This window comes from Mya arenaria, chromosome 14, assembly GCF_026914265.1.
Source record: "Mya arenaria isolate MELC-2E11 chromosome 14, ASM2691426v1".
Classification (NCBI taxonomy): Eukaryota; Metazoa; Mollusca; class Bivalvia; order Myida; family Myidae; genus Mya; species Mya arenaria.
In genome coordinates, this window is record NC_069135.1 from 30328854 (window position 1) to 30340881 (window position 12028).

Consider the following 12028-nt stretch of genomic DNA (forward strand, 5'->3'; position numbering starts at 1 on the left):
GCAAATTAGTGCAACAACGCTATCACGAAGGGCAAATCAGTGCAATAACGCTATCATGGAATGCAGATTATTGTAACAACGCTATCACGGAAGGCAAATCAGTGCAATAACACTCTTATAGAAGGCAAATCAGTGCAACAACGCTATTTAAGAAAGCAAATCAAACAACTCTTTTATAGAAGGCAACAGAATGCAACAACGTTTAGTGGAAGGCAGAGCACTGCAGCAAGGCTATTTTAGAAGGGTATCTAGAACGCTTACCAATGCATGAATGCTATTGTCAAGCCAGTGAAAAAATAAATAGAACATGTTCCATATACAGTAGTCGTACATGGCCTTAAGCTAGTTCGTAGAGCTAACTTGTCATTGATCTTCGATGCAACGACACCTTTATCTAAGGTGTTAAGGTTATATAGATCAAACGCACATCAGATATAAACGTTTCTGCTGCAATTAAGTGCATTGAAATGTCAGGTTCTGGGGGGTTTATTCAGTCATATTTTGATTGTTACAGATTTTTGAAATATTGCTGACTCATCTAAATATGAAAACATTTAAACTTCCTAATTGAATGTTATACTTTAAGCACAAGTACTTTTCCGAATTCAATAGTATTTGTTTTTAATACGTTATAGAAGGGATAATACATACATGTGCCATTTGAAAAATTTAAGCGATGGAAAAAGAAATTTAAGACCTGAAAGTCACACACAATACTAAATGAAATGTCCGAAATTTTAAATGATGGTCACAAACATAAACATGAAAATACTATCGAGTACTAATATCACTTTAGTGCAAGCATTCAACTGGCTCCAGAAAGTCACTGGCTTTCATCGTTTTTTAATGATCAAAACAAAGCATATGGTAGGCTTCACTTGCAGTGCCCTGTGGGTTAGCAGGACGTCATGTTATAAAACTCGCCCACACATCATATATATATATATATATATTTCGAATTAAATGTATCTTCTTTCACAAGTGATCACATATTAATTCTTTCGACTACATTTCGGTTACAAAACCTGTTACACGCATCTTATTCAACATAGCCAAATAAATCAATGTTACATGCGATCACGGCAGGCGGACCAGTTGTAATTATTTTTTTGCACTTTCAGTTGCATATTAGCAGCGCCGTTCTCTTGACAACGATCAGCCTACAACATTTATAGTGTAAATACATTGCATTTTTTTAAATAGAAGTCGGGAAAGATACCTTTTTGATACATAGGCTTTGCCTAACATTTGAAAAGTGTTAATACCCTAGTAGAGTCTACTTGAACGTGTAGCTACATGTATATGTAAAGTATGTAGTTGAGTTTTAAAGCTTTATTGAACTTGTACGTTTCAGTTCGCTGACACCCACATGAATTATTTCGGTCGTGCTATAGAGAGTACATTTATAAACGTGTCCAATGCAATTATACCTGGATGACAGGGTGAACGAAAAGTAATCCACACACGTACCCGTTCAATACGCGTTTTCCATCCTCTCGATTATGTCCTTAGCCATATCCGTATAACTTCCCATGTAAAGGTATCTTTAGACTTGCATCCTCCCCGAAGAGCTGGATGTACGGATTGCCACAGTGGCGAGAGTCGTTTAGTTTGCATTATGTAATACTTTCGAAATGAAATTTAAGTGTGTCCATTGAATTATTTTCTTGACTTGACGATAGTTCATTATCGTTTCGGACCTTGCCTTGTTCCTTTACATAAGGTTTATTTTTTAATGTTCACAACTGGTCATAATCCAGGAGTTTTCATTGTATTATTAAATATATTTACATTCGTTCAGAAAGAACGATAAAATTCGAGTTCGTTTTGAATGAACCGGTCGACCTTTCGTGACATTTGGAGTTTGGCAAAAAACAACGCTCTGATTAGGCGCTGTTGAAACACCGTGTGTAGAATTCTTACTACGATCTGCTTAATTGCTATATATAGCACATGTACATAAACAACTGATAAAATGAGATAAAAGTGTCCAGTTTTCAAAAATGTGAAATTTCAAATAATGTCGAAATGCCATTTCTCATCATGAGAATGATGTAATGGTATCTCTTTTATTATAGAGGCACATTCTGAAAATGCGCAATGTATTATAAAATAACATTTAAATACATACAATGATTGGAGACTATGAAAGTGTCATTTGTTTGTCGATTAAGATGAATTCATCTAAAAATTGTAACTTCGAGAAAACTAGCACATAATATAACTTCAATTTGTTTAAAAAAGTTAAAAGAAAAAAATATGAATGCCCGCTCGCTTGAGTCATGCTTATACATGTAAACCAGGAGTTAAAATATATCGATAATTTTCTTGATTAAAACAACACTAGTACAACCCAAATTATTATTATTACCACATATTTTATACTAACTACCAAATGATTAAAAAGAATCTTGGATTGTTTATATTTTTCTGCAAATTATTTCTGCACTATTCATTATGCGGAGGATAAAAAGAACGCCTTAATATGCACCAAGGGCGACAAGTGCTCTTACCATTTACATTTGCTCTACATGTTTTGTTCCCTTTATTGTTACTAAAAGCTTCTTTTCTTGAACTCTTCAGTCGAAAAAAAAAAATGAAAAAATAAAAAGGGAAAATGAATATATATGGATTGATTACGCGCTTTTTGGAAAAATTGCATAATCATGGCCGAGGTTCATACTGCATGAAGGGAAGAAAAATAAGAATCAATCCTTAAATAATTGCGACTTTACAATATTAAGACCGAAAAACAATATCAATATATATATATATAAAAGAAAATATCGGATTTGGTATTCCTCAAGGTTTCTACACTTCATTTATTATATATATGGGGATATGTGAATACGGTGTTAAACCTGGCGAACTATGTAAGATGGAACAAAGATAGCAGCATATCTTTTAAGAGTTGACAGGCTGGCTTTACTCATTTGTTTTCAGTTGATGTCTGTTTCGGTTGTTGAGTATTTCATCAGTTTATATGTTAGCTTTATCTTTATCCTTTATTGTTTTCACGTCGATGCTGGCTCTGATCAAGCTTGTATGTTTCATTTTGTAATTGTCGAGAAATATAGGGACAATTGTCAGGCTATGCGCATATATCATAGTTCAAATATATCGTTATTTCGTGTTCCAGTAAACTCGTGTTTCAACGATGTGCGTGTGGTCTATTTGCGGTGTGTGCCCTTTTTGTCTCTCGTTCAGTTTCGTTTTAGGACCTTACCATGTACATCTAAACAGGGTTTGTATTAGAATGCTTGCCGTTGTAGTTTTCATTGTGTTATTGTAAATTTATACTACAAATATATCTAAAAATTAGCATAAATATGCCACATTGAGGGAAAAGTGTCCAATTCTTCAGTATCAATACATTGCGCCAATATCACCCTATCATGATAAGAGTCTAAATTTATATATGAGAGAAATGATGAGTTCAACGTGTTCTAGCACTGGATATCTTTGGCCATGTCTTTATCTCTGTGGTTATATAAAGGACTACTGGGCCTGTTCGTGTAGTTTCAATTATTTTAATGAACGTTATTCTATTTCTAATAAATGGTTGAAAAAAAAGAGTAATATTCTCAAAAACTTTAACCTTAGATTCAAAACCTTGGTATACATGTTATCTTTGTTATCATTTTCCTTATAGTAAGGATCAAAGAAGTGACAGCTGTTTTCTCACTTTATTCAATAGATGGGTGATTCTAATATTATTTTCCAATTAGTTGCACAGAATCTACTTGAGCGCGGCTGGCGAACATATGCTGTCCAATTCTAATGTTGTTGACAGAGTGATAATATTTATTGTCTTCAGTGGCTGAGCATGAACCTTTACTAGGGTCTGGGACACAGAAGTCTGTGGCGCCATTTGTAGGATCAGGCTTACATTGGCATATTGCAGCAACTGAAACGCCAATTGTAAGATTATATGCAGCCGTGTGTTGCATTCTTGCCTCTTCAAAAGACGAGTTATGATTGTGGTTGTCAAGAGTGTTGTATTCATGCACCCTTCCTTTTTTGTACATTTTCCCGATAACGCCCTCGATCTGCAAGATAATTTTATTATTAATTTAAAACAATAATAATGTGACAACATATTTCTGCATCATCATAAATTAGCTTACTGTATTGGGATAGTAATATAATATACCCTGTTTACATTCATTGCGCCATTGCTTTTCGGGATAACGTATATGGTTTACCCCGTTTACAATAGAATACGCCAGACTTTATTTAATTATCTTACCGTATCAGCAAAACCTATATGGTTTTCCGTGTTTACAATGGAATACGCCATGCTTTATTGTGTTGTCTTACCGTATCGGTAAAACCTATATGGTTTTCCCTGTTTACAATGGAATACACCATGCTTTATTGTGTTGTCTCACCGCATCGGGATAACCGGTATAGTTTTCCGTTTACAATGGAATATGCCATACTTTATTGTGTTATCTCACCGTATCGGGATAACCGGTATGGTTTTCCGTGTTTACAATGGAATATGCCATGCTTTATTGTGTTGTCTTACCGTATCGGTAAAACCTATATTGTTTTCCCTGTTTACGATGGAATACGCCATGTTTTATTGTGTTATCTCACCGTATCGGGATGACCGGTATGGTTTTCCGTTTACAATGGAATATGCCATACTTGATTGTGTTTTCTCACCGTATAGGGATAACCGGTATGGTTTTCCGTTTACAATGGAATATGCCATGCTTTATTGTGTTGTTTTACCGTATTGGTAAAACCTATATGGTTTTCCCTACTTACAATGGAATATGCCATACTTTATTGTGTTATCTCACCGTATCGGGATGACCGGTATGGTTTTCCGTTTACAATGGCATATGCCATGCTTTATTGTGTTGTTTTACCGTATCGGTAAAACCTATATGGTTTTCCCTGTTTACAATGGAATATGCCATACTTTATTGTGTTATCTCACCGCATCGGGATAACCGGTATGGTTTTCCGTTTACAATGGAATATGCCATACTTTATTGTGTTATCCCACCGCATCGGGATAACCGGTATGGTTTTCCCTGTTTACAATGGAATACGCCATACTTTATTGTGTTATCTCACCGCATCGGGATAACCGGTATGGTTTTCCCTGTTTACAATGGAATACGCCATATTGTATTATGTTATCCGCTCTGTATCAGGAAAACGGTATAATTAACCCTGTTATTATATTATCTCACCGTATCAGGATACCCGGTATGGTTTACCCTTTTATTATATTATCTCACCGTATCAGGATACCCGGTATGGTTTACCCTGTTTGCAATAGAATACGCCAGAGCCAGCTGCTCTTCAATGCATTCTCCCCTTGCCTCACCGAAAACAATCCGTGCTGTAAGGTCTATTTCTTCTGGGCCATTAATGCTGCAAATATATAACACATTTCTTTTAACAAATATCACTTACTAATGTTTAACATGTAATTATTTATAGTAATGACAATATATGTAAAGATCTCTGAAGTAGGAACAAGTGCTAAATCACTCGGTTTATTGATATATAAGGCAAACATCATTGATTTGAAGATAACAATCAAAGACTGTTTTCGTTGAATAAACTTGATTCGAAACAACGAAATACGTCGACCATATTAACAGAGCAATCTCGGTTTATTTTAGGATGCTTTTTCTTTTAGGCACCGATGGCCCCTTTTATTTGCCCCGTAATATAGACCACGGGGTCGGGGGCATCCCCATTGAACTTCACGTCATTCATAATCAGTAATATTTTATACAGTGATCATGGAATAATTAAGTTAAAAATTAACAATTTAAGCATATAAATTATGTTAGGCATTTATTGTAGCACTATATGTTGAAAAGTTTAAGAATAAAATGTTGCTTAAATATCAACAATAGTACACGTTGGTATAATATTGTTTATATCGTTCATGCGTTTTATATCCTTCGAAAGCGAAAAGGCTAAAACCAGAGTAACAGAAGGAATATTCTTAATAGTGTCTTTTTAATGAATGAGGTCAGTGTAAAAATGATTAAGGCTGTCAATTGGCATCAGGTAAAGTTCAAAATGGACCAAATAGTTGATAACGTTGTAAAATGCAGTTTCATTTAGAACGTTTGAAACTGGTTAAACCGTAAAGACACTCAATAAAATAGCATAACTTAATATTTTCCCAAATAGTTTATACAAAGTGATCTTCTTAAATATGAATTTCTTAAAAATGTGATTTTAATTGAGTTAAAAAATGATTCTGCAGGTTCTAACCATTGCTGACTCCAAGTTACTTCGCGCTTGACGTCATTAAAAAACTTAACAGTATTTGAAAAAAATGTATAAAACTAGTAGATTATTTAAAACGTTAAACCAACTAGTCGATAAACTTAAACATATTAACGAAAAGGTATCATAGACGCTTATGTGGGGCGAGTTGAATGTCACTATCCTCGGGCGAGAACCGGTGCCCTCGGGTCGAATAATTCTTTCTTACCCACATACATGTGGAAAACACTTATGGTTATCTACATATTTCGTACCATTCAGCGAAACATTTAACTTCCTCATTGTTCAAACAGAAGATATTCGTTGAATTGCAATATGCTGTACTACCGCCTGTAAGATCTGTCTGGCATTGACATAATGCCATTTTTGCCGCTGTTTCGGTGTCATAGTACTCCATTGTTTGGTTTTCTTTGGCTTCTTCAAACGTCATGTTATGAATATCGTGTTCAGAGATATTCAATGTCTGTAGTACTTCGTGTAACTAGAAAGGAAGGCTATATGACATGTATTTCCATTTCCATGCTATAACTGAACACACGCGCAAAAACAACATATACAGAGCACAAATACATCAGACTATCTTTATAAATAAATTGGGGATACAATCTGAAACATGCCATATACCACACAATGATATTTCAAAGTAGTAATTCCTGGCATCTAGAAAATCATGTGACGATAGAAAATCATTTGTGACTAAAGAGAATTGAATTTCTGATACATGTATATGTTTCTTATGGTGCTAAAGATAAATAAGTAACAGAGCGTAGCAACATGGGAGACTACTGCATTGATCTTTTGGATGGGGCAATTTACGTTTACAGGAGTTTACCAGTTTTTTTACCGTATCTGGATAGCCACTGTTGTTCATTCGGTTGAGGACAATCATTCCAACAGTAGCCAAAGCTGTAAGGCATTCTGCTCCTGACTCCTCAAACAAAAAAGCAGCCAGTTCATCGATGCGGGGATCAGAGCTAAAACAGCAAGCGGTTGTCTTGTTATGAAAAACTTATCTTTCTTATATGCAGCTTAGTTTGTCTCGTCGTAAAGTGAACTGTCACAGTAAGTAACCTTAATTTTATATATAGAGCTAAAGAAACGGTGTTGACTATATGGACGATCCAAGAGGCTGCACTTTTCACTAAGATGATATCATGTTTAAGGCACCAGGATAAAGCTTTGCAGTTTGAAACGAGTATAGATTAAGTTATCAGTTGACCATCGAAGTTTGAAGTAAATTTATTTTTGCACAAGCACAGTTATGAAGCATTTTATTTCAAATCAAGATTTCAGGTTTTAATTCCAATGTGTATTAAGGTACCTGCTAAACAAATATGTGAATGGTGGATGCCTGTTCACCCCGTATTATTTTTGCGTCATTAGAAAAGGTTTAACGAGTGGTGAAATACCGTGTTCAAATATACTGAAAATTATACCACATACAAGGTTTTTTGGATTTGCAAAATAGGTCATTTCGCGTCTGATTACAGTAAAAGAAAGAAGAAAAATACAAAAGGAAACTATTTCTATAATGTTGTCTTGGTCATTTATTTTACATATTGGTAATCAGAAAGGAATTCCATTTTAAATTCACAAGTATATGGGGTCACCAGGCATCGCCATTAAACATAACGACCAACGGTACGATACATCAAAACCTAATCTGTACATCTGATACCTTTATTAAGATATTTTATGCAGTTATTGTCTTTCTGTGGTGTTCAGTGCCGGTTTTCAGTGCATTTGCTATGTGCCTTTAAATATCAGTGTGTGTGTGTATCACGTATCATTAATGCTACGTCGGAAGGCAATATTTTGCTTCGGAAGAAGACTTTAAACAAAGATCACTTTCTATTTCTTCACCATTTTAAATGAAACATAGTGCAGTCTATGTCGCTTACGGAGCCCCACCTACGGTCTTTTACGAGAGTTTGATTGAGAGTTTAGTTTCTTCGACACACTTCGACAAACCTATTCACAATACGGTCGTCTGACGGAGCACTGTCAAAACATTATTTGGGAAACAGGTTTGTCGAAGTGTTTGATGAAATAATCACCTTATCAAACTTCTCTTAAGCGGCATAGACTGCCCTTTGTTTTATTTAAAATGGTGTAGTAAAAGAAAAGTTATTTTGATTTAAGTCTTTATTATAAGCAAAATTTTGCCTTCCGACGTAGCATTAATGACGTACATGTAATTTATCACGTGGTTTACACACACTGAGTATAATATGTCGTTAAATGTTTGGTTTATACTAATGAATCCTAGCTCGATTTTGAAGAAAGCATCCTTTTTTGAGAGACTAGTATGTGATAGTACCTCTGGTGGGCATCGCACCCATAACCTCCTTAGTGAGAGGTGGACATCTATACCACTAGACCATTTCATCCTACCGACAAATGTTTGGCAACTGAGCATATCCCTATAGTTTCCAAATGTATGTTCAAGCATCATTGTTATATATTCATGAATTAATGTCATCTTAAATTGAAATACAATTTTATAAATACGCTCTAAATCAAAACGCTGTAGCGTAATAAGTGTTGTAACATGAACATAATTAATCTTACCAATTGGAAATACAATGATCAAAATCATCGAACTGTCCATATGAAAATGCAGCGAATATTTGAAATATGATCCAGCATATTGCAACGATGTTCGCACATCTTGTCGCCATTTCGACCAGTTTGCGAATCCTGTTTTGAATAAAATTCGACTCTAGCCGCAAAGTTTACCTTATCTTATCCGAGGGCCGTTCGAAACTTGTAAATCATTAAATACTAATATTTTGACATAGAAAAACTAGTTTAATTGATATATTATTAACCTTACGTGTACATTAACAAGGTGCTACAGCTAACAATCACAATTCACATCACATCTAATTCATTTCAGTATTTTGTGTTTGCTTCTTTGTATGGGCCAATTCATCTGGGGTGATATTCAATATACAACTTAAGTAAACCTTATGGTTAAACATCATTGACTCCATTTACACTACTGGTCAGTTCTTTATAAGAAATAATCGATTAGCTACATCTTACATCCAATGAGGACCAATATTAAAAACCAGCCATGTTCATTAATTTTACGTAGATCGATTCTTACGAATGCACCAAAAACATTTTAAAGAGTTTATTTCAGTCAGTCTATTTTCCAACAAGGCTTACTTGTTAAACAAGTGTCGGAAGTAAAAAGGAGCATACACTGGGTGCTTGCATTTCAGAAGGAACCAATGGCAAACGAGGATTTTTCAATTTTTCTATTCATTTATTTTACGTAGATGGAATACAGCAAAAGACACCGAAAACGTCAGGAGTCCAATTTTAACGATCTTCAGAAAATTAAGGGGGCTACCTCGGCATGCGGCCGATTGATGTGTGTAGTCTACGGAAATTGAATTTCAAAGCCGTTTCAAGGAAATACCGGTCGGAAAACAGGTAAAGCTTTTTTGGTTTGGTAGGGAGCCAGGGCTTGAGCCGTATTTATGACGTATGTTATAGGCTCTCAACCAATGGGAGCCGTATTTATGACGTATGTTATAGGCTCTCAACCAATGGGAGCCGTATTTATGACGTATGTTATAGGCTCTCAACCAATGGGAGTCGTATTTATGACGTATGTTATAGGCTCTCAACCAATGGGAGCCGTATTTATGACGTATGTTATAGGCTCTCAACCAATGGGAGCCGTATTTATGACGCATGTTATAGGCTCTCAACCAATGGGAGCCGTATTTATGACGCATGTTATAGGCTTTCAACCAATGGAGTGCTTGTTAATCACCCTTGAGGTGAATTCAAATTTTGGAGCAGCCACCATTTTTTTCATCTGATAGTCATATTATTGATAAGCTGAGAAGGAAGTTAATAGACTTATCTACCATAGAACAATTATGATACATTTAAGAAAAGTCTCCTCTGTAAATTTTTAATCGTGCTTCACCTCTGATGTCAATATTTAAGCACTGCATGATAATAAACCCATTATATTTTCTACTGAAAACATGATCAAGTCACTGCAAAAACCGTACATAAAAAGAGCCTAAATCCAGAATCGAAAGCAGATTTTTAAATGGTCTGCTGCAGTTCTCTAGGCTTTATATGTTTGTGGAAAATGATTATCTTTCAAAAACACAAACCTCAAAAAACATATCTCAAACTTAACGTTGTGTAAACAAAGCATGTTATTTGAACAAACATGTTCCATGATGCACTTAACACCAATTAAATTTGCAACCATTTTATACTCAAAGTTCTTCTTATTAGCTAAAATTTAGTTTAATAACTTATTTTGTAATGAAATTTAAATAAATTAAAATAAATTGATTTTCTTGTAACGAGTTAATCAGTTTTGTAAAGTCTTAATGTGATTCAACTCATGCATTTACGGACCAAATCAAATGATGTTTGACATGGAAACTCTCTGAAACTCTTTCTTTAAAATTTGTTATCTTCTTGTCAACTTAGGATTGAATTATTTATGTTGGAAACAAGACGCTTAACAGACCTGAGCTGTGTAAAACCTTTTTGAGATTGAATAACCTTCTTCAAGAGTGTTTTAAAAAAATCACGTCTTAGACATTTTCAGAGTTCACAGTCTGTACATCTTTGTTTTAATGAAATTCAGATTAATTTCATTGAATGATGAACAAGTTTATAGCAGTTTATTTATACCACGTTCATTTTGAACATTTCAATTATTTTCTAAATGTATTTTTCTAAATAATATGTCGATACAAAAGGCTATAATTTCCCTTTTATTATGATAACAAACTTATATTCATAAAAAATAGATATACATGTCAAAATGAGTCACCCTCTTCACTATTTTCTATATCCATAGTATCCAAGGATAAACGCAGAATAAAGAAGCAAAAAGAAATGAAGGGTCTCCAAGCGGATAAACGATATGTAGGACAACCCTTAATGAATGATACAAGATAATGTCAACTTTGTCCCTATTTTCGTATAAGTTGAGGGTTGCGTAATTTTCAAGCGTTATCAGAATGAAGAACTGTGCAACTACAAGTATTAGTCGGATTTTGTTAAACGTGAAATAAGAAAATAGCTGTTTTTCAAAATCTTACCAAATAAACCTTGCATTCAGTTTGCGTTAAAAACACTTGCATTTTCGACGCAATCGTCACATAAATTTACGTAACATCAGGTTTGGAGAAGTTCAGAATCAGTAAAGGAAGAAATATTAGCCCTTTACTGTACGGAACAAAGGGATCATATATATTACTTATGATGTTAATGATAATTACAATTAAATATAGTAACAGAATGATAGAAGCTTTTGCACTGCATGACCTATAAACTTGTGAAGTGCATACGCTTATTTCCAATGCGGTTCATGCCTAGTTACCACAACTTATGTTATAAACAACGTGGTGTATATAATTACTAATAACTTTTATTATGTACTAAGATAAGTTTAATTATCATATGACATTAATCAATAATTGAATAGTTTATTGTATGATATTTACGACAGGTAATTATGATAAAATAAATGTGTGTTTTTAAGTAGGTACTTTTTAAAATACATTGCAAACTAGATGACAAGCATTTTTTATGTGCAAGTACATTGAATTAATTTATTTCAGAAATAATTCAGAATAAACAAAGGTAGTTTATTTTCTTCTACCCCCCCCCACCCCTTATTTATTTTCTGATGCAATATTACTGAACTTAATACATATACATGCTGCAATATATACAAAAAGAAACATGAACGGGTGTAAGAAAA

At 34.3% G+C, this 12028-nt stretch overlaps 1 protein-coding gene across 1 annotated transcript; it reads right to left on the bottom strand.

Moving 5' to 3' along the window:
- Nucleotides 1–3707: 3707 nt before the first annotated feature.
- LOC128216808 (spore cortex-lytic enzyme-like) lies at nucleotides 3708–6666 on the bottom strand. The gene is made up of 3 exons (XM_052923474.1): nucleotides 6525–6666; nucleotides 5259–5394; nucleotides 3708–4049 (listed from the first exon to the last, which is right to left on the bottom strand). Exons 1-3 carry the CDS (start codon nucleotides 6632–6634, stop codon nucleotides 3714–3716), a joined length of 582 nt encoding a protein of 193 aa, XP_052779434.1. The 5' UTR covers nucleotides 6635–6666; the 3' UTR covers nucleotides 3708–3713.
- Nucleotides 6667–12028: the final 5362 nt, after the last annotated feature.